This window comes from Salvelinus alpinus, chromosome 35 (genome assembly GCF_045679555.1).
Source record: "Salvelinus alpinus chromosome 35, SLU_Salpinus.1, whole genome shotgun sequence".
NCBI classification, from domain to species: domain Eukaryota; kingdom Metazoa; phylum Chordata; class Actinopteri; order Salmoniformes; family Salmonidae; genus Salvelinus; species Salvelinus alpinus.
Genome location: NC_092120.1, coordinates 7,188,459 through 7,215,212, shown reverse-complemented (window position 1 = coordinate 7,215,212; position 26,754 = coordinate 7,188,459). Strand labels below are relative to the sequence as shown.

Here is a 26,754-nt window from a genome sequence, read left to right as displayed (position 1 = left end):
ATTTTAAAGAACTGAATTTAGCTTTAAAAGACTCAAAAACAGCCAATAATTTCAGGTCCAGTACCATCGTTGGGCCGCAGGTGTGAAAGATTCAGCAGACTGCTGGCAATACACATCTGGCTAAAAGACTACTGTAGCTCTGCTGGAGTCACTTTTATTGATAACTTTGACACCTTCTGGAAGCAGAAGATACTCTCAGGAATGACTGAGTCCATCCAAATCATCTTGGCTCCTGGACTCTGTCCACGCATTTCATGGCTGCATTAAAACAATAATAATAATAATAATAACAATAATAATGGCGGACGGAAGACAGGGAGGTGTGGCAGGTGCCGCTTCTCATACGAATGCTGTTATTTTATCTAAAACATCAGGTGTACGACAACCCCAGTTAAGTAACTCATGCAAAGAGTGTAAGTGCAATTATGTGTTTTATCTCCAGTGCTTTGCCATGATTGTCAGTTATGTAGCTGCTCTACTGATAATCTCAGTGCGTTCTTGCTGGGATGACACAATAAATCTACTGCCAGAGAATATCAACACCAAACACATTGGTTCACCGTTCCACGGGAGCGGACAGTACACAGCATACCATAATGTTCTGAATAATGGCCAAGTATACCTCGCTCCCTATTCCGCTGAACCGCTTAGGCGTAACAAACACAAGTCCAACATTTATCGGAAACTGTGAAACTACCTGTTCACTACCCTCCTGCTCTCCGGGGATGTGCAACTTAATCCTGGGCCTAACATCACTGAGCCAGTGATACTCACCGGAGTGGAATGCAGTGGATGGCCTCGTCCACTGATCGTCGCCGCTGTGGAAGTGGGTGAGTGCTATGGTCCCGTGGTTTCTCTCTACTCACCCGGCTCCAGGATATATTTTGACTCTTCAAACATACCCAAGTCGCTATATGTGATCCCTGACTCTGCTTCTGGTAAGCAAGCTGTTTTAGTTAGTTCCCCGCATCCAGTGCAGGCGGGAGGGATTGTTAATTGCGCTACCGAACTGCCCCTAATCAAAATGAAACAAAATGGCCTAAACCCAGCCGCCAGAAAACACAGAACATTTAACTTTTTTCAATGTGTCAATCACTCTCGAGTCATCTGGGACCCACGAGCTAAGCCCAAGGGACTACTAGGGGGGCACTTGAACATTCGTAGTGTCATTCCAAAAAGTGATCAAATTCAACATCTACTCACAGACTCCAACCTTGACTTCCTCTGCCTCTCAGAGACATGGCTCCATAAAAACTCTCCATATGCTGCTTTGATTGTGCCTGGCTACAATGTTTTCAGGAGAGACAGGATTGAAGGAAGAGGGGGTGTGATGATTTACATTAACCTCTCTTGGGTACGTGAGACGTTAGCGTCCCACCTCTTCAACAGCCAGGCAGTTTAATTTGGGCATGCTTTTCATCCAAAATTCTGAATGCTGCCCCCTACCCTAGAGAAGTTAAGGTAGGGGGCAGGGGGCAGCATTCAGAATTTTGGATGAAAAGCATGCCCAAATTAAACTGCCTGCTTCTCGGGCCCAGAAGATATGATATGCATATAATTAGTAGATTTGGATAGAAAACACTCAAGTTTCAAACTGTTAAAATAATGTCTGAGTTTAACAGAACTGATATTGCAGGGGAAAACCTGAGGAAAATCCAACCAGGAAGTACTATTATTTTGAAAGGCTGTTTTTCCATTGAAAGCCTATCCACCATACAAAGACTTAGGACCCAGTTCACAAACTCTATGGCTTCTTCTACATGTGGCCAGTCTTTAGGCATTGTTCCAGGCGTTTACTCTGAAAAATGAGGGAGATACAGCACTCTCAATGAGAGGCCAGTGGAAATGTCCAGCCATGAGTCCTGCGTGTGATCGGGAGCGCGCATTTCTTGTTTCTCCTTTTCTATTGACGAAGCTTTTGTCCGGTTGAAATATTATTTATTTATGACAAAAACAACCTGAGGATTGATTCTAAACATCGTTTGACATGTTTCTACTAACTTTTTAAAAAAACGTTTGACTTTTCGTCTTGATGTTGAGGGCGCACATTGTGCCTTTGGATTTCGGAACTAAACGCTCCAATGTAAACAGATTTTTGGATATAAATAAGAACTTTATTGAACAGAACATGTATTGTGTAACATGAAGTCCTATGAGTGCCATCTGATGAAGATCATCAAAGGTTAGTGATTAATTTAATTGCTATTTCTGACTTTTGTGAGCCCTCTCCTTGGCTGGAAAATGGCTGTATGGTTTTCTGTGACTAGGCGCTGACCTAACATAATCGCATGGTGTGCTTTCTCCGTAAAGCCTTTTTGAAATCGGACACTGTGGTTGGATTTACAAGAAGTTTATCTTGAAAATGGTGTATAATACTTGTATGTTTGAGGAATTTTAATTATGGGATTTCTGTTTTGAATTTGGCGCCCTGCAATTTCACTGGCTGTTGGCGAGGTGGGACGCTACCGTCCCGACTATCCCAGAGAGGTTAAAGGGCCAACCAGGGTGACTTGTTGCTCTAAAACACAGATTGATTTGGTGTTCAGTAATAAACCAGAGTGACTAAATCATTCAATATGGTTACTGGGCTATCTGATCATAATCTGAAACTTATAGCCAGAAAGCTGTCTAAGAGCAGGTTTAACCTCTCTACTGTTAGAAAGCCGGATCAACTAAGAATACCTAAGACTGAATTTAACTATTTTGAAAACGCAATTAAGGGAATTAACTGGAATGATCTCTTGTCCTATACAGACGTGGAAGCTGATTGTCAGGTTTTTCTATCCACAATCCAGACTACAATAAATGGTTTCCTAAAGAAAATCAAATCCAAACCTGGCCAAAAGAGCACTCTTCCTTGGCTAAATGGAGACATCTGGAAATTGGTGAAAGAACGAGATTATGCTCTAAAAATAGCCCTAAGATCAAAATTAGAGCATGACAGACGTAGGTTTACCATGTTGAGAAATAAGGTGATGAAAGAAATTAGGCAGGCCAAGGCAAACTTTTTTTCTTAACATAATTGGTGAAGCCAAGGGAAATTCTAAATTGATCTGGTAGTATCTTAAATTGTTTGACTACAGAGGTAGCAAAACTGTACTTCAAATCTATGATACTCCCCCACTTAACATACTGCTTGACTAGTTGGGCCCAAGCTTGCTGACACCATTAAAACCTATTCAGTCTGTCTACAAACAGGCTCTCAAAGTGCCTGATAGGAAGCCCAATAGCCATCATCACTGTTACATCCTCAGAAAGCATGAGCTCCTGAGTTGGGAAAATCTTGTGCAATACACCGACACATGTCTTGTATTCGAGATCCTAAATGGCCTGGCTCCCCCTCCACTCAGTATTTTTGTTAAACAGAAACTCAAACATATGGCAGCAGATCCACAAGGTCTGCCATGAGAGGTGACTATAGTTCCCTTAAGGAAAAGCACCTTTAGTAAATCTGCTTTCTCTGAGAGCTTCCCATGTCTGGAATACACTGCCATCAGACACACACAACTGCACCACATATCACACTTTCACAAAATTCATGAAGACATGGCTAAAGGTCAATCAGATTTGTATTGCCGCTTTCCATGTGAAATGCTTGATAATATATGTATCAACAAAGAAGTATATTTTCTGGGTGATTTTAAATATTGACTTGCTATCAAGAGGCCCACTCAGGAGAAAACCTTGAACTATAACAAGTGCCTGCAACCTGGATCAGGTTGTCAGTCAACCTACCAGGGTAGTTACAAACAGCACAGGAATTAAATCATCACGTATTGATCACATCTTTACTAACGCTGCAGATATGTGCTTTAAAGTAGTATCCAAATCCATATAATGTAGTGATCACAATATAATAGCAATATCTAGGAAAACCAAAGTTCCAAAGGCTGGGCCTAATATAGTGTATGAGGTCATACAATAAGTTTTGATGTAAAGAATATTTGCTGGTGTGTAATGAGGAGCAATCAGACGCTGCACTTGACACGTTTATGAAACTACTTATTCCAGTTACTAATAAGCACGCATCCATTAAGAATATTACTGTTAACTTTTAAATCCCCTTGGATTGATGAGGAATTGTATGGTTGAGAGGGATGAGGCAAAAGGTATGGCAATTAAGTCTGGCAGTCCAACTGATTGGCAAACGTACTGCAAATTAAGAAAATGTGACTAAAGTAAATAAAAATAAACTACACTATGAAACAAAGATAAAGAATAATAGTAAAATGCTTTGGGGCACCTTAAATGAACTTTTTGGGGAAAGAAGCTAACTCGGCTCCTTCAGTCATTGAATCAGACGACTCCATCACAAAGCCCACTGATATTGCAAACTACTTTTAATGACTTTTTCATTGGCAAGATAAGCAAACTTAGGGATGACATGTCAGCAATAAACACTGACACTACACAAGTATATCGGACCAAATTGTGAAAGACAATTGTTCTTTTGAATACTGTAAAGTCTGTGGAAGAGGTGAGAAAATTGTTGTCTATCAACAATGACAAGCCACCAGGGTCTGACAATCTGGATGGAAAATTACTGAGGATAATAGCAGACGATATTGCCACTCCTTGACACATCTTTAATTTAAGCCTACTAAAGAGCGTGTGCCCTCAGGCCTGGAGAGAAGCTAAAGTCTTTCCGCTACCCAAGAATAGCAAAGTACCCTTTACTGGCTCAAATAGCCAATGAATCAGCCTGTTACCAACCCTTAGTAAACTTCTGTGAAAAATGGTTTTTGATCAGATACAATGCTATTTCACAGTAAACAAATTGACAACAGAATTTCAGCATGCCTATAGGGAAGGACACTCAACAAGCACAGCACTTAAACCAATGACTGATTGGCTGAGAGAAATTGATAAAATGATTGTGGGGGCTGTCTTGTTAGACTTCAGTGCAGCTTTTGACATTATCGATCATAGTCTGCTGCCAGAAAAACTTGTATTATGGCTTTACACACCTTGCTATATTGTGGATAAAGAGTTAACAGTCAAACAGAACACATAGTGTTCTTTTAATGGAAGCCTCTCAAATATAAACCAGTTAGAATCAGGAATTCCCCAGGGTAGCTGTTTAGGCCCTTTGTTTTTATTCAATTTTTACTAACGACATGCCACTGACTGAGTAAAGCCAGTGTGTCTATGGATCCAGATGACTCAACACTATACACGTCAGCTACTACAGCAACTGAAATGACTGCAACACTCAACAAAGAGCTGCAGTTAGTTTGAGTGGGTGGCAAGGAATAAGTTAGCCATACATATTTCTAAAACTAAAAGCATTGTATTTAGAAAAAAACACTCACTAAACCCTAATCCTCAACTAAAGCTTGTAGTAATGTGGAAATTGAGCAAGTTGAGATGACTAAACTGCTTGGAGTATCCCTAGATTGTAAACTGTCATGGTCAAAACATATTGATGCAGTAGTAGCTAAGATGGAGAGAAGTCTATCTATAATAAAGTGATGCTCTGTCTTAACACTAACAGGGCAGGTTCTACAGGCCCTAGTTTTGTCGCACCTTGGCTACTGTTCAGTCGTGTGGTCGGGTGCCACAAAAAAGGAAAATTGCAATTGGCTCAGAACAGGGCAGCACGGCTTGCCCTTGGATGTACACAGAGAGCTAATATTAATAATATGCATATCAATCTCTCCTGGCTGAAAGTGGAGGAGAGATTTGACTTTATCACTACTTTTATTTATGAGCTCTCTGTCTAAACTACTGGCACAGAGCTCGGACACCCATGCATACCCCACAAGACATGCCACAAGAGGGCCCTTCACAGTCCAAGTCCAGAACAGACTATGGAAGGCACACAGTACTACAGAGGCATGACTACATGGAACTCCATTCCACATCAAGTAACTGATGCAAGCAGTCAAATTAGATTTTTTTTAACTGATTAAAAAAACACCTTATTGAACAGCGGAGACTGTGAAGCCACACAAACACTGGCACAGACACATGCATACACACACACACACACACACACACACACACACAATAACATACTCACTATACATACACATGGATTTAGTACTGTAGATATGTTGTAGTGGTGGAGTAGGGGCCTGAGGGCACAGTGTGTTGTGAAATCTGAATGTATTGTATGTTTTTAAATTTGTTTAAACTGCCTTTAATTTTGCTGGACCCCAGGAGAGTAGCTGCTGCTTTGGCAGCTAATGGGAATTCATAATAAATACAAATCAGTGTCCTGGCTAATTTCCCCAATCTGGCCGGTCACCTAATCATCCCCAGCTTACAATTGGCTCATTCATCCCCCTCTCCCCTGTAACTATTCCCCAGGTCGTTGCTGTAAATGAGAATGTGTTCTCAGTCAACTTACCTAGTAAAATAAGGGTTCAATAAAAAAATAAACATTCTTGACCATTAAAGTTCTTACTGTGGAATAGTGTTTGGTTTTCGGCAGGCATAATGGGACCCATGTCGTCTGACTCATCTGTCCATAGAAATGTAATTCTTCAGGTGCTTTTTGGCAAACTTGAGTCAAGTTTTTGGATGACATGGGTCCCATTTATGTCTGGTGAAAACTAAACACTGCATTCCACATTAAGAAACTCATACCAACGGTCAAGCATGGTGGTGGTAGTGTGACGGTTTGGGGATGCTTTGCTGCCTCAGGACCTGGATGACTTGCCTTAATAGAAGGAACCGTGAATTCTGCTCTGTATCAGAATTCTACAGGAGAATGTCAGGCCATCCGTGTGTGAGTTGAAGCTGAAGCGCATCTGGGTCATGCAGCAAGAAAATGATCCAAAATACACAATTCTACATGAAAATGGTTAAAGCGACAAATTTTTAGTTTTGGAATAGCATAGTCAAAGTCCAGACCTAATCCTAATTGAGACGACTTTGTGGTAGGACTTGAACTGAGCAGTTCGTGAAGCCAGAAATGTTGCCAAGCTAAAGCAGTTCTGCATGCAAGAATGGGCCAAAATTCCTTCACGGCGTTTAGCCACTCAACAACTACAGGAAGCATTTGGTTGCTGTCATTGCAGCTAAAGGTGGCACAACCGGTTACTGAGTGTAAGGGGCAATTACTTTTTCACACAGGGGAATTGGGTGTTGCATCACTTTGTTAATTAAATAAATAAAATAAGTATACATTTGAGTTATTATTAAACTCAGGTTCCCTTTATCTAAAATTAGGTTTTAGTTGAAGTTCTGATAAAATTCAGTAGCAAAAATAGAGAATCAGAAAGGGGGCAAATACTTTAACACGTCACTGTAGGTCATTGCTCTCCATACCTGTTCATGGAGAGCTACCCTCGTAGGTTTTCACTCCAACCCCAGTTTTAGTAACTTGATTCAGATTATCAACCAGCTAATTATTAGAATCAGGTGCGTGTGATTACAGTTGCCGTGAATCTTCAGGACGGTAGCTCTCCAGGAACTGCTGGGTTGAAGAGCCCTGATGTAGGTGATAGGCAGTTTGAACTATGTACAGTTGTTTTTTGGCCAGTCTTTCCCAGTGGTCTTTTGTAGTGTGGAGAAATGTAGGGAAGCAGTGCTGACCTCTCTCTCTCTCTCTCAGGCTCCACGCTCCAGGATAAGGAGGATGACCCGGTCCCTTCTGAGACGGGACAGAACCACCCGTTCTTCCGGCGCTCTGACTCCATGACCTTCCTGGGCTGTATCCCCCCCAACCCCTTCGAGGTCCCCCTGGCTGAGGCCATCCCCCTGGCAGACCAGCCTCACCTCCTGCAGGTTAGTGCATTTCTTTAATTTGCACTGACCGGTATAGGTCGTTATCAATAAAACGTCACAATACAGTGCAGAGCGTTAGATTTTGGCTGCTGGGGGGCAAGGAGACCCCCAGCTCCACTAAAACCATTGACAAGTACATGCTGTTTTTAAGGGATTGTTAACTATTTGGTTTTAATATCATCACTTTGAAGAGCATAGTCAGAACTACACAGTTCGGATTATTCCACATTTAGCTCTATCAGAGTTAAACAACAAGTAACTGCATGTTTTTCATGATCAGTAAACATCAATTGATCATGTATTTTCAGATAAATGAGGGTAACCTATCATTTGGCATCTAGCTAGCTAAGCAAACTATGTCGCTTAGCTTGCTTCATCAGAGGTTAGGCTTTTGGAAAGAGCTTGACATTGGCAAGTCCTCGTCAAATTGTCATTCGGACTACTGTCATCACCTCTATAGATGCCAAGCAAATTAAACAATATTTGGATATAGACTTCTAGTTATCCCCTGAAAGTTAGCTTGTTAACTAGCCGTATTGATGTTGTATTTTATTGGCTAGCCATTTTGACGTGGTCCATTAATCAGGTTTGTCAATAGCAATTGCGATTTAAACACCAAGAAATGTTAAGGGTTTATGTTAGCTAACTTCACTAAGTAGGTCTATGTTGGTTGGAGAAAAAAAAGTATATAAGGTCTACTTAGCACTATGTTTAGCCAACTGTACAACGTTTCTACCGGTAGCTTGCAAAGTAAACATTATCAGCTAACAATAGGCTTACATCAGCAAATGCGCCCTTCTGCTGCTTGACAAGCAGAGCCCACAAAGGATGGGGAAATGAACCTAAACCACTCATACTTATCAGGTATAGTTAGTTTACTTTTCACTCAAATATCTAACTAAAGGTTATTGAGAGACGTCAGGGTAGCCTCAACATATCTGAAATTACATGGCCAATTGATGTTTACTGATCATGACAAGCATGGATACTTGTTGTTTAACTCAGAGCTAAATATGGAATAATCTGAACTGTGTAGTTCTGACTATGCTCTTCATGAGGTTAAGATATTACAACCAAATAGTTTTAACATTTATTTAACAACCCCTTGAACGGATTTTAGTTGTCAATGGTTTTAGCGGCACTGAGGGTCTCCTTGCCCCCAGCAGGCAAATGTGAAACACTGCACTTTATTGTGAGATTTTATTGATAACTATCTGAGGGGAAATTGAATTAAAGTGACATGTGCAGGTGAAGTCCTAACGGGCTCCCAAAACAGCCTCTTTATAATCCTTAATGCAGTGTAATTGATGCCAGACAGTAGTTATGTTAAAACACAGCTATAGAGCTTATTTGCCTACTTATACCTTTATGGGGCAAGCAGTGCAATATACACTAGAAGTCAATAAATCCACCACTACCAATACGTTGTTAATCTGTTTTTAGTTTGTTACAATAATGACACTGCAACTTATTTTACATTTTTCTACCTCCCAGCCCAATGCAAGGAAGGAGGATCTGTTTGGCCGTCCTAGTCAGGGCCTGTACTCGTCCTCGTACACAGCAAGCAAAGGCCTGGCCGAGGCCACCCTGGACCGCAGCTGCATGGAGGTTAACATGGGCTCCTCTCAGGTATACATAACGCACTGCCCGCCCTGACAACACACCAGCCCTGCTCTAATACTCTTATCATGCATCCTTCCTTTATCCCTCATCTCTTCAATCAACATGCATCCTTCCCTCATCCCCCCCTTCTTGAAAGAATCACTGGTCTAACATGGCTGGATTGGTGAAAGCAATGCAATGGAAACTGGAAAGCTTGCTAACGCCAATCCATGTTAGATCAGTGATTAGTACTTCATGGAAGGAAAAAGAGGAAGGGAAGATGCATCAAATTATTGGAGCAGAGCCACAGTCTTCACAGTACATTACCATAATTTAAAAAAACATTCATTGTAGCACCATTCACTACAACCACAGCTGTGTTGTGTCCTACAGATCCTACCCACCAAGATGTCATACTCAGCCAACCTGAAGAACGTGATGAGTATGGAGACTAGTCAGCGCGGCAGAGAGGACCAGCCCATGGACCAGGAGCTAGTGGCTCCAAAGCCAGGCCCCTCACCCCACGACCTAGCTGCCCAGCTGAAGAGCAGCCTCCTGGCTGAAATAGGCCTCACTGAGAGCGATGGACCCCCGCTTCCTTCCTTTAGGTATGGTACACGTGTCTTAGTGGCTAGTAAATAAATGAAAATGCCATCTAGGTTTGCTTTCTCAGGTTGCTCTCTTTTTGCTTCAGTAAGGAAACAATGAATATAGTTAGGTTACATAAATAAATAAAAATGTTCTCCCTCTTTGCGTCTTACAACTGCATATGTAAATGTTCCTTACACTCCCATCTTTGGTATTAACAAGGAAGTAACATCTCTTTGCCCTCTCCTGTGTTCTCCAGACCCCACTGTAATATTAACTAGGAAGTATATAATCTCTCTGTCCTCCTCTCCAGACCCCACTGTAGTTTCATGGGGATGGTGATCTCCCATGACATGCTGCTGGGCCGCTGGCGTCTGTCTCTGGAGCTGTTCGGACGCGTCTTCATGGAGGACGTTGGAGCAGAGCCTGGATCGGTATGCACACTCAGGGATTGGTGTTTAAACAATTATACTGTATTATATTTATAGTATTTCCCCTGCTCCAAACCATTAATACAATGAAATCCACAAAAATATACAGCTAGACATGGACAAAATAAATAAAAATACCTTTACCAAGATGATGGGCTAGAAAGTTTATGAATTGCCTGGCTGGGCTGTTGAACGGTAAATTGATGATTCAAATGGAACTGTTAACAGGCTTTACCTGTGGATTATCGTGAATAACTAACAGCTATCAACCAATCAGCATACCGGATCCAAATGTACGCTTTTAGAACGGTAGACAAGTCTCTACAGCTTTCTGTTCCCAGATCTTGACAGACCAACATGTAATAAAGAAAAGTACAATTACCAAGATGAGATCAGGACTAAAAAACATCTGTCAAACATTAAAAACAGTTGACGATCTAACCAGACATTTAATCCTGTCTGTCTGATCCCGTCCCCAGATCCTGACCGAGCTGGGGGGCTTTGAGGTGAAGGAGTCTAAGTTCCGCCGGGAGATGGAGAAACTCCGTAACCTCCAGTCTCGTGACCTGGCCCTGGAGGTGGACCGTGACCGTGACCAGTTGATCCAGCAGACCATGAGGCAGCTCAACACCCACTTTGGCCGGCGCTGCACCACCACACCCATGGCTGTGCACCGCGTCAAGGTCACCTTCAAGGACGAGCCGGGCGAGGGTAGTGGCGTGGCCCGTAGCTTCTACACGGCCATCGCCCTAGCCTTCCTGTCCAATGACAAGCTGCCCAACCTGGATTGTGTACAGAGCGTCAGCAAGGGCATGCAGGCCAGCAGTACGTGTCATCACGATTACAACTCAAGTATGACATTGAGTATGAAACTACTAGCGTCAATTTATTAATTACTTAACCCAAATGGCAGTTTAACATGGTGACTGTGACAACTTACTGCTACCACCACTCTGGGGGAAGCAAGAGGAATTTCAGAGGAGAACAGAGATATATATATCTTTCCTAAAGTCTCCCTCTGTGTGTAGATCTGATGCAGCGGCTGAGGAACAGAGACCGGGAGAGGGAGCGGAGGAGTGGAGGGCTCCGAGCCGGCTCTAGGAGAGATCGAGACAGGTGAGAGACCAACCATCCTGCTCACCAACCCTGTGGTTGTAGTGTGTTATTAGGACATGTTGCCTTTCAAAAAACATTTGACCTTCATATGTTAGGCTTAAGTTACACAAAGCAACTTTCAAGCAAATTTAGTTGCAGTTAGAGGTTGCAAGTGACATCTCAAGCAACGTTGCTGATACACGAAGTAACTCAAACGTGATTGAAATTGCGTGCAACAGCCAATCAAATTGAAGCTGCTATTGTCATTATGGTTTGAGAAGTCGTACCTCACCTAATGTCATCTGCTGCATTACATCATGATTTTACTAATTGTTTATCCAACCGTATGGTTGTATAAGAATGGATTTGGACAAAATGCTGTCTGTACACTTTAGCTAGCTAGTGAAAATGACCATGGTAGCAATGAACTAAGCTAGCTAGTGCAGTTCATGTTGGTCAATTTCAATTGAAACTGGTCTGAGAGGTCTGGGTTCACGTCAAAAATGACATTGACTACCAAACCATGTACATTAACCATGACTTCCCATGATGCCAATATTTATTTACAGCTCCCGTTTGGCTAATGTCTCTTCTACCAACCTTGATCACGGTTCCCACAGCACTGACAGCTGTGTTGACTTGACAACTGGGTCAGAGTTCCGAACCTTCAAATGGATCATGTGCGACGCATTCATTTTGATTGGCTGTTGCTTGCAACTAGTGCACAAAGTAGAATTTTGTGGAAGTAGAAAAGTAGAAAAAAAATTGCAACTGGATGCAACCACGTTGTAGATTAATTGCTTTTTAGTTGCTGGTTGTGTTACACAAAGCAATCCAAATGCAACATAGTTTGAAAGTTGTAACTATAGCTTTATACATCTCTCTACTCAACTACACCGAAATAAATTTTTACACTACTGAGCCGAGCCTAGCTGACCTGGTTACGCATCCACCATAGTTTCTGTCCTGCACTGCATTGTCTCACGTCGGATAACATGGCGGCCATCTGTACTGATCTGTCTGAACTCGCAGAAACTCATGGTAGCTAAAAAGAAGTCCGACTACAATATGCTGTCCTAACATTCAAAAATGTTACCAAGGTGACATCATCCACTGAACCCCTGTTCATCCTCAAGCGTCAGTTAATCTTACCAAAAACGATGAACCTGTAGCTAATATTTTTTTTTAAGTAATGAGGATGTCTTCACTACCTAATTCTATATCTAGCTACGGTGTTTTGTGGTGGTAGAATCCATATTCATGAAATTCTTTATGTACGAACATTCCAATCCATATGAAAACACCAGTTCACACACTCAATGCTGAATACTCCCTCTAGCTATGCACATGAGTTTTCATATTTGTTCTGCTGTGATTAGTGCGCCGAGTTCTACAGCACAGCAGACTGCTCTCCAACGTTATCGCGTTGGCCAAATGTTACGAAGTAGCGAGGCACAATGGCAGCTGTCTGTTGCATACATGCTGATTTCTGAGAGCAGTCCCATAACTTTGGTTCTGTACAACTTAATCAACAAGCTGTTAAACTAGCTACCGTATGGCCATTCAAACAAGCTTATACTAGGCTGTTAGCTGGAGCATGGTTTGCTGTAGTAGCCAGAATTAGGGACTTGTGTTGAGCAAAATCTAGTTTTATAGATGTGTTCCACGTCCTACAAGACCGATTGGTTGAGGGACGAGCATTGATCTGGCGTAAGACAATGGCCTGCACTGGCCAGTTTTGTTCGGGTCGGCACGATGGTGTAGAATGTTTGAGGGCGCTAGCTAACCTTCCCTTCTGTGTGTGTTCCAGGGACTCAAGGAGACAGCTGTCCATTGACACCCGGCCCTTCAGGCCAGCCTCGGAGGGGAACCCCAGTGACGAACCTGATCCCTTACCTGCCCACAGACAGGCCCTGGGAGAGAGGCTATACCCCCGCGTCCACGCTATGCAGCCGGTACCTACCAGCTTTACAACAATCTAATTCTAATTAAAGTATCTTATCTATAAATGCAGTATCCATTCATTATCTAATCTATAATGCATAATATCTATATACAATCAAGGAATACTGTATGTGATGGGTGGTGAATAAGTGTGAACCTCAGGACTGTCTACAGAATGTGACTGACTGGTGTTGTTCCTTCCTCTCCAGGCATTTGCCAGTAAGATCACAGGGATGCTGCTGGAGCTCTCCCCAGCCCAGCTGCTGTTGCTCCTGGCCAGTGAGGACTCTCTCAGGGCCAGGGTGGAGGAGGCCATGGAGCTGCTCATTGCACATGGAAGGTATAGTACAATGTCCTATTCACCACTCTGTCATTTTGTTCTCAAAATAGCACCTTGCTCGCAGTGCATTACTTTTGACCAGAGCCCCTTTATGCTATATAGGCAAAAACGTGCCATTTGGGACGCATCGTCACCATACACAATTTCAAGGATGCCCTCTTGACCAGGTCTCCCTTGTGAAAGTTTTTTTGTTACCTCAATAGGACAACCTGGTTTGATAAAAATAAAGGATAACCTGACTAAAACCCCTCTCCCCTTCCACAGGGAAAATGGCGCTGACAGCATACTGGACCTGGGTCTCCTGGAGGCTCCTGAGAAAGCACAGGTAAGCTTCAGCTCTCCATCTCCGGTCCCAGCATGCCCCAGCTCTGTGGTACAGGAACACAAGTCATTAGACATGCCTGAAAGATTGTTGTATGAAGAATAAAAGGAATGTGGCCTTCAGCCTCATGACATTAATTTACTGGTTAGAATTCTGACTGTGGCTGTTTTTAGAGGTTTACGATAACATAATAAAAATATTCACCTCATGATCACCCACTGATATTATGCTCTAATAGTAACAGGATATAGGGGACTGTTTGTCAACATTTCAGCTTTAGCAACCTTTCTCAAGACCAGTCACTTATATTTTACAGGGTGGCACTGATTTTAATTATTTTACGCCGTAATAACCAAAAATGTGTCAATTATTGTCAATTACGAATAAAGTTCCTCATTTTCCTGGTTGTAGCAGCAGGAGAACCGTAAGCGTCATGGCTCCACCCGCAGTGTGGTGGACATGGAGCTGGACGACCCTGAAGACGGAGATGACAACGCTCCCCTGTTCTACCAGCCCGGGAAGAGAGGCTTCTACTCTCCCCGGCCCGGCAAGAACACGGAGGCCAGGCTCAACTGCTTCAGGAACATCGGCAGGTAAGTCCTAGCATCCTATTCCCGTTATAGTGCAACCAGGACACATAGGGAACAGGGGGCCATTTGGAGTGCAGCCACTATTTACTTATATTCAGGGATAAAACAACGAAATTACAATTATATGTAGCTTACCTCAAAGAATTTCCAAGTATTTGTTTTTTTTCCTTTTTTTCCTCCAGAATACTAGGGCTGTGTCTGCTGCAGAATGAGCTCTGTCCAATTACCTTGAACAGACATGTCATCAAGGTGCTGCTCGGCAGAAAGGTAATGAGTTCCACTGTTATATGGGCACTGTTGTACACTGCAATATGGAAACCGCTACATCTGGACTTGTACACGGATAGAGTTCTCATCAGTATGTGTGTCTGTGAGCAGGTGAATTGGCATGACTTTGCCTTCTTTGACCCGGTAATGTACGAGAGCCTGCGACAGTTGATCCGTCACTCTCAGGCTGGAGAGGCGGAGGCTGTGTTTGTAGCCATGGACCTGGCCTTCGCCATAGACCTGTGTAAGGAGGAAGGGGCTGGACAGGTAAAGAACTCACAGGGAGAATATTTCACATGCAGTCAACTCAACTTAGGAAGTGCACTTGGAATACATTTTGAGTCCCTATTTTTCATTTCGTTATAGTTTTGCAATCGCCTGACTGCATCTCTGGTTTTAATGCACTCTGTCACAACTGGCATTTCACTACTTGTGCATGCAACATTAAACATTTGAAACTGCCAGGTTTTGCATTTATCAGAAGTTGACTGTTTTGAAAACTCTTCTATTCTGCAGTCTAATTGTGACAGAGAATGTTATGAAACATCACGTTACGTTATTAACATGACGTCTGCTGTCCATGGCTATATCAGGTGGAGCTGCTGTCAGGTGGGGTCAACATGCCTGTGACTCCTCTCAACGTTTACGAATACGTGAGAAAGTACGCCGAACACAGGATGCTGGTGGTTGCCGAGCAACCTCTTCATGTGAGTTGTACACTGTCATGTGGCACTGTATACAAGTGAATTACCATTCACTATAATAAGGGGAACCGAGTGGGGCATTCTGTATTGAGTTAGGTCTAAAGTTAGCCTGGTCCCAGATCTGTTTTTGTTTTTGGCATGCCATAGGAGATTCCAAAACAGCAAATTGGACACCAGTCCAGTCTAAAGCTGGTGTAGGGATAAGCCTAGATGTGTACAGAGACAATATTGCAGTGTACATTTATGTGAGATTAATACCTTGTTCTCTCTCAGCTGATGAGAAGGGGATGGATGTGTACTGTATATAAAGATGTTGACATTTAATGTTAATACTGTTTTGTCTCTTTCAGGCGATGAGGAAGGGTCTGTTGGATGTCCTTCCTAAGAACGCCCTGGAGGACTTGACAGCTGAGGACTTCAGGCTGCTGGTCAATGGCTGTGGAGAGGTCAACGTGCAGATGCTCATCAGCTTCACTTCCTTCAATGATGAATCTGGTACAAAGACCTTGGCCCGTATTCACAAAGAATCTCAGAGTATGAGTGCTGATGTAGGATCAGTTTTGCATTTTTGATCACAATGAATAAGATTATATGGATGGGGAGACCTGATCCTAGAACTGTAAAACCTGGATGTATTTTGTTTTCCTTTGGTTATTGATCCTCACCCTAACACTTTTAGCTATGCAGTTGGAAGTCTTGTAACAAAAATACGTTTGTACTTTTACATGACTTAAATGTGTTTGAGTTTATCGTTTTTATTCCATGATTGAGTCACTTATTTTTGTTATCCCACTCTGAATCTCAACAGGGGAAAATGCTGATAAGTTGTTGCAGTTCAAACGCTGGTTTTGGTCCATCGTGGAGAAGATGAGCATGACTGAGAGGCAAGATCTGGTAAGAAATTATTTTCACTACCTGATGCAGTCCCAGTTTTTAATTTTTATCTGCAGAAACTCAAATATAAATTGCAATACAATCTGATTCCTCTCCCTCCCTTCAGGTGTACTTCTGGACCTCCAGTCCGTCTCTGCCAGCCAGTGAGGAAGGCTTCCAGCCCATGCCCTCCATCACCATCAGGCCTCCGGATGACCAGCACCTGCCCACGGCCAACACCTGCATCTCACGCCTCTACGTGCCACTCTACTCCTCCAAACAGATTCTAAAACAGAAACTCTTACTAGCCATTAAGACCAAGAACTTTGGTTTTGTGTAGAGGTTGACAAACATGTTTACCTGTTGTGTAATATTTACCTAGTTACATTTTTGTAGATTTGTTTTTTTGTCTATACAATTTTATGGAATTTGAAGAAAATACAAAAAATGCTGTCACTCCCCCGGCGGTTATTTTGTTTGTGTTGTGAACACAGACGGCTTGTTATTTTAATTTTTTTTTAGTTCTGAGGTAATATACATTCCTGCATTGGCTTTGTAAAGTTGAACCCCTCTGCTCTATTGGCTTAAACCTTTACTTCCCAGGAATTTGGCTCGACAGCAAACTTTGCCGAAGCTCAGCCAAAGAGGACTGCAGTAGAAGTATTTAAAAAGTTAAAGTATAAAAAAAACACACTGTGATTATGATTTTGTTCCTTGCCCTAAACAGAATACTTACTATCACTGACAGTTCGCTGCTGCCTTGGTGGAAAGTCAATATTTTTCTTGTATAGGGGGAGTAGGGAATTTCAAAATAAACTTGGATGCAAATGATCATTTTAGTCTCTTGATTGATGTAGAATGTATTTCTGAATATGGTTTAAATCGATGACCTCACAATAAATGCTAGGCATGCTGATAACCTGGTTTTAGGAACTTTACGAAGACTGCAATTATTTAGATTGTGGGAATACACCCAAGCATACAATAAAACAGGCCACAAATTCTACTTGATGAGGTGGGCAGCAAAAGTTTGGTTCCAGATATGTGATTCATCATTGGGTATAGTTTTTAATCAAATATGCTGATGACTAACCCCAAATAATATGTTCTAGTCCAGGACCACCATTCTTAATCTCTGGGGATATTCGTCACGACTTCAGAGGGACGCCTCCTTACATGATGACGTTGCACCAATCGTAGAGCGGGATGCTGCTAAGCACCGCCTGTTTTTCTGTTGCTCCTCGAAATCAACCTTCTTGCGTTATCAAATTGGCAAGAAACAGGTTCATCAGGCATACGAGCTGGACACCTAGCTAGCTATATGAGGGTAATTTATTTCGACAGACTCAAATGTTACATGATTGACAGCTAGCTAACGCGTTAGCAGCTAGGTGGATGACAAGCTAGCGATGATCGTGGTTTTATTGTTTGCCCTGTCAAAACCGTTAATTTTAGCCAGCTAACGTTAACTTTTGCATATTCTGTCAATCATCGAGATCAACCCAAATGGCAGGGAATTGGCAGGACGCGACCTGTCAACAGGCCAAGTTGATAGCAGGTCGCCTGAATGAGCTTCTTTCCACCGGCCTAGACCTCTTGCACTCAGAACTCGGGGTGGATTTTGGAGTGAAGCCCGAGATTCCGCCATGGTTGATCTTCTTAGCAGCGTGCATTGGGCTCGTGCTAATGGTGGCTATGTGGGCCTCCGCATGTCGCGGGATCTTCAAAAAGCGACCGACCATAATTGAAGTTGAGACCGTTGAAAGCACTAAACCAGCTCCTATCAAGACGGCAAAAGCAGAGGAACCGAAGAAAAAGAAAAGGAAACCTACAGAAAAGGTAACGTTTCCAATGTTGGCTTACTAGCTAGTTATGCTATGCTAATTTTGACAGCTCTGTCACAGTAGCTAGCTAACGTTAGTAGCCTACATTAGCATGATTCGGCTAGCTAGATAAACCTGTCACGTGAGCCAAACTAATATTTGTTTTTAAATTAAGCCTTTTCTTCTCTTTTGCCCCACAGAAATCACAGCCAAATGGTAGTGCAGTTGCTGAGCTACAAGAGGAAGTCAGAGTGACTGAAGAAGACAACCTGCCAGTAGTGCCACATCATTCTCAAGTCAAGACAGAAAAGGCTTCTGAGGTAGGCCTAATGTTGCTTGTAGAGGCAAATTCTTGTATGCAAGCCTAGGAGACCAGTGAAACAGTTGAATCTGTTGCAAAATAATTTCAGATATGCTTGGTTATAGCTAGCTACATAATATCCACATTTCTGCACTAAACAAGCCTTGAAGATTGAGAACTGGCCTTATGGCGTTTGTAGTGGAGTTTTACTAGTGATGATGTGGCTTTTAGACTAGAGGCCTGCCTCCCTTAGGACTCCTCCTGTGATGTGCAGGGGCCAGCTGGCAATGTCTGTTTCACAGATTTTAACTTGCAGATGCAGCAAATCCTAAAGGATGGGACTGATGGCTTCCTCACTTAGCTAGTGTCAAATGTAGCTCCTCCATGTTCAAATACAGCTTTCAACCCAGTTGCCTGTCAATCAATGCTCTTTATAGTTGTTTTTGGCATCAATCTGCATTGAGGGGCTGACACTTAAAATATAATACTTTATATTATGTTTATAGCGTTTGAGATTGTAAGAACCGTATAGCCTATAAATTACATGTCAAACGGTCCCGTGTGGCTCAGTTGGTAGAGCATGGCGCTTGCAACGCCAGGGTTGTGGGTTCATTCTCCACGGGGGGACCAGGATGAATATGTATGAACTTTCCAATTTGTAAGTCGCTCTGGATAAGAGCGTCTGCTAAATGACTTAAAATGTAAAAGGCTTTTGGTAGACAGATTTAGGGGAACAGGATGGTGTATGTGATTTGAGAGAGAGAGAGATATATACACACACACACACATCCCTACCTACCTAGTTTGACCGCATTGACCGCGTTGACTTGATTGAGTGGCTTTCATAACATGGGGTTTCTGTTCTAATGGTGCAGGGGGCGATGCTTCTGTATGCTACCACTTTCCCTTTCTTTGCCTTGTAGCATTAATCCAACATACATGTTGAAATCTATATATTTAGGTAAAGAATACCAAGAAGAAGCAGAAACAGGCAGTAAAGGAGGCTAAGACGGCTTCTTCTCATGGCAAGGAATCGGAGGAAGGTACGCAATACAATACCACCAACTGTTTGAATCAATTGTGCCTAGCAAAGCGCGGTGGGGGCATTATTATAAGGTAAGCATTAGAATAATCCGCCTCAATATTTGTAACCATAGGTGATCTCTCTAGGACCTGATCCGTCGTCAGTTATGTGGAATAATTCTAATGTTAAGGTAAGATTGGTACATTTACAGCTAATACCAGTGAAACAGTTGAATCTGTTGCAAAATAATTTCAGATATGCTTGGTTATAGCTAGCTACATAATATCCACATTTCTGCACTAAACAAGCCTTGAAGATTGAGAACCGGCCTTATGGCGTTTGTAGTGGAGTTTGTATCAGTACAGCTGATACATTTACAGCTAATTATTACGTCCTTTCAGGGAAATTAAAATGAGTCATATTTTAATCATGCAATCTGACCAGGTTTGGGGGGGAGCACTGCTCTAGGATGAGCGTTCTCCCTTTCCAATCTTACCTTAACATTAGAATTATTCCACATGACTGACGACGGATCAGCTCCTAGAGAGATCACCTATGGTTACAAATATTGAGGTGGATTATTCTAATGCTTACCTTATAATAATGCACTAAATCCAGGTTGTGCAAATGTTACATCATGAAATATATTGAGGCAAAAATGTATCGGTAGCTTACAAATATCTAAATGAAACTCAATTGCATTAACATGAAATTGATTTCCATATCATTCAAATATATATGTGTGTGTAGCCTATACGGTATTTGTCTTTTAATAGTCATCTCGGTTTTCATTTGAAGCGTCTTTGTTATGCAAAAAAATGGGCAACGTTGTTTTTGTAGTCAGTCTACAAACTTCTGAAGTTATCAGCAGTCACAGAAAGACGGATAAACATCTGTGTATAAAGTGACGCGGAAGGGCAAGAAACATCTAACCATGTACTTCTCTGTTCTACGAGTGGTCTGAGGCAGTCCTTAAATAATGAGCATTTTCAAGAGCAACTTTAGTAATGATGGTTTTGGGAAACAGCTCGGAGATGTAACGATGTTCCTAAGAAGGCTTTAACAATGAACGTAGTCTTGAGATGGTTTCGGGAAACTGGGCCCAGAGCCTGGACATTCTAACAGTGGATTTGAACGTGATGTAGGCCTATTTAACTTCCTCCCACTAACCTTCCCCATGTCTCTATCAGTATCAGGCACCTGGGAGACCAAGATCAGTAACAAGGAGAAGCGTGAGCAGCGCCGTAAAGACAAGACCTCCGGTGACGGGTCAGGGAGCCCTGGAGGAGTGGATCCTCTGCCTAGTACTTCTCCCACAGAGTCAACCAAGGCCAGCCCCAAAGCTGCAGCCCCTGGGTCTGGCTCTGAGAAGAAAGAAAAGAAGAAGAAAGGTAAAGCTAGCTAGGTCTATCACCTTATGGTATACCTCTCTGCTGGCAAAAGGCAGCAGCTGAGCAGGTCTGATCATGGTTAAAGACACCTACACTTTCACAAACTTTCTGTAAACAGACTAATTTGGCATCCAGGGAGACTGCTACTCTCTGTCTTCTCCTGTTATTGAGTTCTGCTGGTCCCCTGTTGATCAGACCTGCTATAAATACAGACCCTGGAGGACTCCGAGCCCAGAGAGAGAGGTGTAGCTTCTGCTGCTTGTCAACTGCTCTGTTAGCTTGGAATCCAAACTGACATGCTCTGTTTCACCACTGAAACAATTGAAAAACTGAGCATATCAGTTTGAGTTCCAGGCTACTGCTCTTTGTGTGTTGTCCTGCTGTCCCTTTGCAAATAGGAAATATAAATGTATATGGAAATATAGCTACAGCCTTGCCTTTAAACATGACTTATTTCCCCAGGAGAATCCTCCAAAACCAAAGCAGAGAAAGCAGATGCCGTCGCTGCTGTTGCCGTAGTCAGACCTCAAGGTAAAAAATATACATATTGATTCAAATTAGGGTCTGATTAAGGCTTAGGGTGAAATCAAATCATGTCCCATTTTAAGAAAAACAATTAGTTACATGCTCTTACTTGTACAGTACTTGGTTGGAGTCAATTTCTTACGCACACTATTTAAAGTGGTGCCATTGTGTGGATGTTCTTGAAGGGTGTTAAATGTGTGTGTGTTGGTGTCAGCTATTAGCAGTGAGGAGGCTCCGGTAGGGACTGGAGAATGGACTGACCGGGCTGTGACGGCCCCAGCCCTCACCATTGTTCCTGATAAGGAGCACTGGACCACCCCTGAGAGCAACCAAGACACTGCTGTCTGGGGGCAAGAGACTGAAAGTAATGATAGTAGTAATATTTCCCTGGAATATACTGCATATGTACATATTAATCAAATCAAACTTTTTGTCAAATGCAGGGAATACAGAGTTTTCACTGAGGTTTTCTATTGCAATGTTGTGTTATTAGGAGGGTGGACTTATTAGGAGGCTCCCTGATAAGAGATAAAGGCTAAAGACCTGAATCTAGTCTCATTAATGACGGCACTGCAGGTAATGAATGGGCTGACTGTTCTTTGTGGACTCCTGGTGTAGGATCACCTTTTGGCCTCTAGATGGCATGGTTTACAGTACAGACAAGTATACTGCCCTACAAAGGCAAAACGCATTAACTATGAATTTGGTCAAAAATATTTTATCTGTTGTAATGGCCAGTTATATTATCTGATGTGTGTGGCATTTCGTTTCCTGACACAAGAACAAGCCAGTTAATCAGAATATATAATGGAATAACAAAAATTGCTCTCTGTCTAGACAGAAAAAGACTGAAGTCAGACTTTGCAGTAAAAACAATTACTTAGTTACTGTGTTTTGCCTTTGTAGGGCAGTATAGATATTTAATCAGATTGTATAATAAAAAATAAAAAAATACTAAAGGATAAAAAAAAATCATATGGCAATATTAGTTTGAGTATATTGGTGACAGTCCGCCATGAAGCCAAGTCGTTGTGTTGTGTGTGTTCCAGCAGTGGAACCCCAGCTGCCGTGTCCCAGCCAGCCTGAGCCTCAAGTGGAAGACGAGTGGTCTGGTCTGAGTAAGTAAAACAAACCTTAACACTGGCAATAAAAGTCATTGTAGGGATTAGATCACATGATGAGTAGCTATACGGGTTGCAAGGTGGTCTGTAGATCAGTGAATCTGCACAGTCCAACTGTATTGTAGTCAGGAGACTGCTGTAGGAGTGAAAATCATAATCTCTGTCTGTATCATGTGTTGTAAAGGTTGTGTATTTGTGAGGTGTTTTAACTAGAGCTTTCCTCCGAATGTGTTTTCAGATGGTGATGGGTCTGCTGCTACAGCGGACAGGTGCTCTGACTGGAATGCACCAGCGGAGGTGTGGGGGAACTATGAGGAACTCCCTGCTCCAGTAGTGGTTGCCCCCCCTGCCCTTGAGGAGCCCCTGGCAGAGACTGTCAAGGTTAGTCGCCAGTTGTGATAACACTTTTTAGGTGCCCCTCACGAGAGGTTTCTAACATCAAGGGCCTGTTCCTGGTTAAATAAATAACATGCCTTATATTTAAATACTGTCAATATAATCTGGGGAAGTTGAGAGAGAAAAACCATCTCCAGAGTTAAACAGAACATTTCATCATGGAGAGAGATGTCAGGGATTTAATTTAAATGTTGCATTTAAAAACCTCTAAATATAACCTTATGCATATGTGAGGATAGACTGACTGGTAGTGTGCACTACATCCTTGGAATATTACTAGTTTGACTGCAGTGTAACAGTTGCTTGTAAAGAGACCATGCTGTATCCTGTACAAGGTTCTCCACAGAGTAATAGTAGTGATTTGGGGATTGCTTCATTTTAAAAGCCTCTGTCAAACAAAACTGCACATTTTACATTTCAGAAGCCTTCTCATGTAAAAAAATAAATACCTGCTGCTTACTGTACGCACTCCCCTTGTTATTATTTGGACTTTTTAAGCTCAAGTTGGGGAAAGGTTGTCAGGTTGTTGATTTAGGTTGAGCAGTCTAGATCTGTCAAATATTTGAATTAGTTTTGTACTTTGAATGTTGTTTCACAGCAGGTATCTGATGAAGAGAGAGAAAAGGCGGAGCCTGCCGCTGACGGAACTGGTAAATCTAAAAAGAAGAAAAAGAAGAAGAAGAAGCCAGCTGAAGATGCTGTAGTTACTGGCCAGGTAACACCGTAGACTAAGCACTTACTGGATTCCTCCTTAACAACATCATTACAATGTTACTATAGTGATTAGTCTTATTACACAGTAATAGAGCAACTTAATTTAAACTGTTACCATCACTCATTAGAACTACATTGCAGAGTCCTTCATTGGGTCATTGCTACCTGTGGCCTTCCTGATTGGCTCATATTTGTTCTGTTTGTCTGTGATTGACAGGAGTCAGAGGAGCCAAGTAAAAAGTTTGTTGCTGAGGCCAAGGTGAAGAAGCAGCCAATCCAGGAGCCTGCTGTCAATGTTGCTGCTGTGAAGGTTGGTGACACTGCTCTATAGACCTCAATGACTGTGTCAAATGGCACCCTATTCCCTAATAGTGTACTACTTTTGATTAGGGCTCGTAAGGACTATAAAGGAAATAGGGTGCCATTTCGTTAAGGGGACCCCTGTTGGCTCAAGAGCACCCCCAGTGGCAAAAGTTCTTTAGCCTCTTTAATCTCAAGGTTTCTTCTTCCTGCAGGCAAGAGTGGAGCAACCAGTGGTGGTTCAGAACACAGCCCCCATCGCACAAGTGCCACCCCAACCCGCAGAGACAGAGCCTACTGCCAAGCAGAACAGTCTACCTGCTCCAACACATAGTAAGTCTATCAGAACTATATGTGAATCACACTGGAGTCTGGTCTAGTGGTAGGGCTGCAGACCCTGGACTACGTATCTCCGCCAGCAGCTGGGGTCCGATCCCTGCATACACCTTACTTCACTTTATACTTTTCTATTCTATATCCCCACTCATTCCTTGCTATACTATGATCACAATAGAAACACATTAATATTAGAGAAGGAATAGCTTTACCTTGCCCTCAAACCATTCAGATCTAGACAAATTAGTGGGCTGCTAGGTGTTGTTCCTGGGCAGGGCCGGCATGTTGTTGTGTGATTGACTGGGCTACCAAGCTGCCTGCTCACCTTCTTCCTCTGAAGTGTAGCTCTTGATTTCTGGAGGTGTAGGAAGCAGCTAGGCCAGGTTATTACTACGATGTCCCCTCTCCATTCAGTTTGATTGGCTGTCCCAGCTCTGAGCTAAAGCATTAGTCCTTCTCTTTAATGTATCAATCATACAGTTGCAAAATTTCGGTAACTTTCCTTAAATCCTATTTGGAAGATTCCTGGAATAAGGTTAGGAATAAGCAGGAAGTCCAGGAAAGTTACAGAAATGTTGCAACCCTAAAAAATCAAGACTGTATACAAATGTTCACTCCCTGGTGATCATTCTGGAATGATCACCAGCTACACACTTCCTGCTACACACTTCCTGCTTCTAAAGTCTTCGTTTCAGTTTTCTATTGATGAATTATTATTTTTTACAACCTGTGTCTTTTCTTACAAGGAGTCCCGTATTGTAAGACTATTCTCCCTGTGTGTTTTCCCCCATAGAAAAACCTGAAGAGAGCCAGCCTTCCAAACCAGTGATGAAGAAGAAGCGGGCAAGAAGAGAAACATGAGTTGGAGTCATGAACATGAAGTTATATGCAAAATTCTTTGGATAAAACAGCTGTTTATGCAACATATAAATACTTGCCCTTTTTAAAAACGGAAATATCAAACTTCTAAGTTCTGACCGGCCAGCTTCAAATCCAAAATGCAGCCTGGTCTAGATGAACTGTAAAGCTAAATTCTGCGATTCTGATCAATATCGTAACGTGGGCACACATATGAAAACTGTTTTCCAATTCCAATGAATCTTTCGAACGATCATGTTTGATTAGACACCTAGAAAATGAATAATAAATCCTGATTTAATAGTGATTGGGATGTTATGGCTTTGAGATTAATATTATAGAGGAAGAGTCAGCCGAGTCACGTTACAGGCCTTTATTCTGCAGTCTTTGTTTGCTGTTTATATCGTTAACCATATTGGTGCAGTGACTCCTGCTCAAAAGGTCAAGTCCAACACTATAGGGTCGTGTTCAATAGGGCACATGGTAGCAAACCGTTTTGAAAGGGAAAAACTAAATAAGCGATTGCTATCTGACAAGTCCAGGTAGTCCTCCCTGTTTCAGTAAATTTTGTACTGTTTGGTGTTTTATGAACACGACCCAACAGAATCATGTTTAGCATTTGGATGCAGGTGGTGTTAGTGGTATCTCTACTGTTCTGCTGTACATGGAAAAGAGACATACTTTCAGTTACTTGCTGTTATTTTGATAATCAGTGTTGTGCTCAGACTGTGTAGTTGCTTCTACCATTGATGGCTGTTGTCCTGTCCACCCGTGGTTGATGATTCAAAAGTCCTCAACCTTTTGTAACCTCTTTGTAATAAAAACGCTTCAAGCCATATGTAAAAATAATAAAGGCTCTTTTCTATATTTGATTTGTCTTTTATATTTCTATTGTTTTTCCTATTAATCAGTTACCTCTATTTTTCTCTTTTCTTTTGAGCAACTGATTGGTGTGTAGTGAAAAGTAATGTTTAATTCTGCTGTAGACAGGATGGTTTCAAACTGCTTTAATCAATGATGTACTTGTAAAGATGCAGTAATCAGGAATACAATTTGATGCCTTAGTTGGTTGGGTTAGGCATGTGCTCTACCAACTGTTTTAATGTGTTGTGTGTTATGTTGGACCAGGTTTATTCTGCTCCCTGAATCTTTCTCCACTAGTCTTTCTTCCTCTGGAAATGTAACATGTGAATTGCTTCCATTTTTCCTGAGTGGGGAAAGTAATGTCTAGGTTGAATTATTTAAATTAATGTGTTTGATACTTGTCCTTTACCTCTGTCTTTATTGTCAGAATGTTCCAAATGCAATCGAATCAAATATGCCCTTTGTGTGAATTTCTACCATAAAGATCATAAATGCACTATTGTGAAGCGTGAATATTCTTATTCAACATATCCCAATAAACATAGCAGGCAGCTACAGTGTAACTATTTAAATTTCCCGGCGTTGGTGAGGGATGATGGGAACACTATTCT

At 42.1% G+C, this 26,754-nt stretch overlaps 2 protein-coding genes across 26 annotated transcripts in view; both read left to right on the top strand.

Annotated features, from left to right (window-relative positions):
• Positions 1-17,322, top strand: part of LOC139564316 (E3 ubiquitin-protein ligase UBR5-like) — a 46,560-nt gene extending 29,238 nt beyond the window's left edge. For 13 of the 24 annotated variants that reach the window (XM_071383760.1, XM_071383748.1, XM_071383750.1 and 10 more), the window contains 16 exons: positions 7,562-7,734; positions 9,229-9,363; positions 9,730-9,944; positions 10,238-10,358; positions 10,835-11,219; positions 11,384-11,471; positions 13,261-13,405; positions 13,604-13,734; positions 13,999-14,059; positions 14,468-14,649; positions 14,829-14,913; positions 15,025-15,180; positions 15,507-15,620; positions 15,968-16,151; positions 16,426-16,511; positions 16,618-17,322. In XM_071383760.1, the coding sequence (XP_071239861.1) occupies positions 7,562-7,734; positions 9,229-9,363; positions 9,730-9,944; positions 10,238-10,358; positions 10,835-11,219; positions 11,384-11,471; positions 13,261-13,405; positions 13,604-13,734; positions 13,999-14,059; positions 14,468-14,649; positions 14,829-14,913; positions 15,025-15,180; positions 15,507-15,620; positions 15,968-16,151; positions 16,426-16,511; positions 16,618-16,830 (2,474 nt within the window). In that variant the 3' untranslated portion in view covers positions 16,831-17,322. The remainder of the gene's footprint in view (positions 1-7,561; positions 7,735-9,228; positions 9,364-9,729; positions 9,945-10,237; positions 10,359-10,834; positions 11,220-11,383; positions 11,472-13,260; positions 13,406-13,603; positions 13,735-13,998; positions 14,060-14,467; positions 14,650-14,828; positions 14,914-15,024; positions 15,181-15,506; positions 15,621-15,967; positions 16,152-16,425; positions 16,512-16,617) is intronic. The other 11 variants (XM_071383757.1, XM_071383761.1, XM_071383762.1 and 8 more) reach the window with 7 other exon arrangements.
• Positions 17,323-17,674: 352 nt separating this feature from the next.
• LOC139564319 (protein LYRIC-like) lies at positions 17,675-26,639 on the top strand. 2 transcript variants are annotated; one of them, XM_071383765.1, is made up of 12 exons: positions 17,675-18,329; positions 18,514-18,633; positions 19,576-19,657; positions 20,829-21,029; positions 21,492-21,560; positions 21,769-21,918; positions 22,604-22,672; positions 22,914-23,056; positions 23,670-23,786; positions 24,003-24,095; positions 24,301-24,418; positions 25,215-26,639. In XM_071383765.1, exons 1-12 carry the CDS (start codon positions 17,997-17,999, stop codon positions 25,280-25,282), a joined length of 1,563 nt encoding a protein of 520 aa, XP_071239866.1. In that variant the 5' UTR covers positions 17,675-17,996; the 3' UTR covers positions 25,283-26,639. The 2 variants fall into 2 exon arrangements, with proteins under 2 accessions (XP_071239866.1, XP_071239867.1); XM_071383766.1 differs by lacking the exon at positions 21,769-21,918.
• Positions 26,640-26,754: the final 115 nt, after the last annotated feature.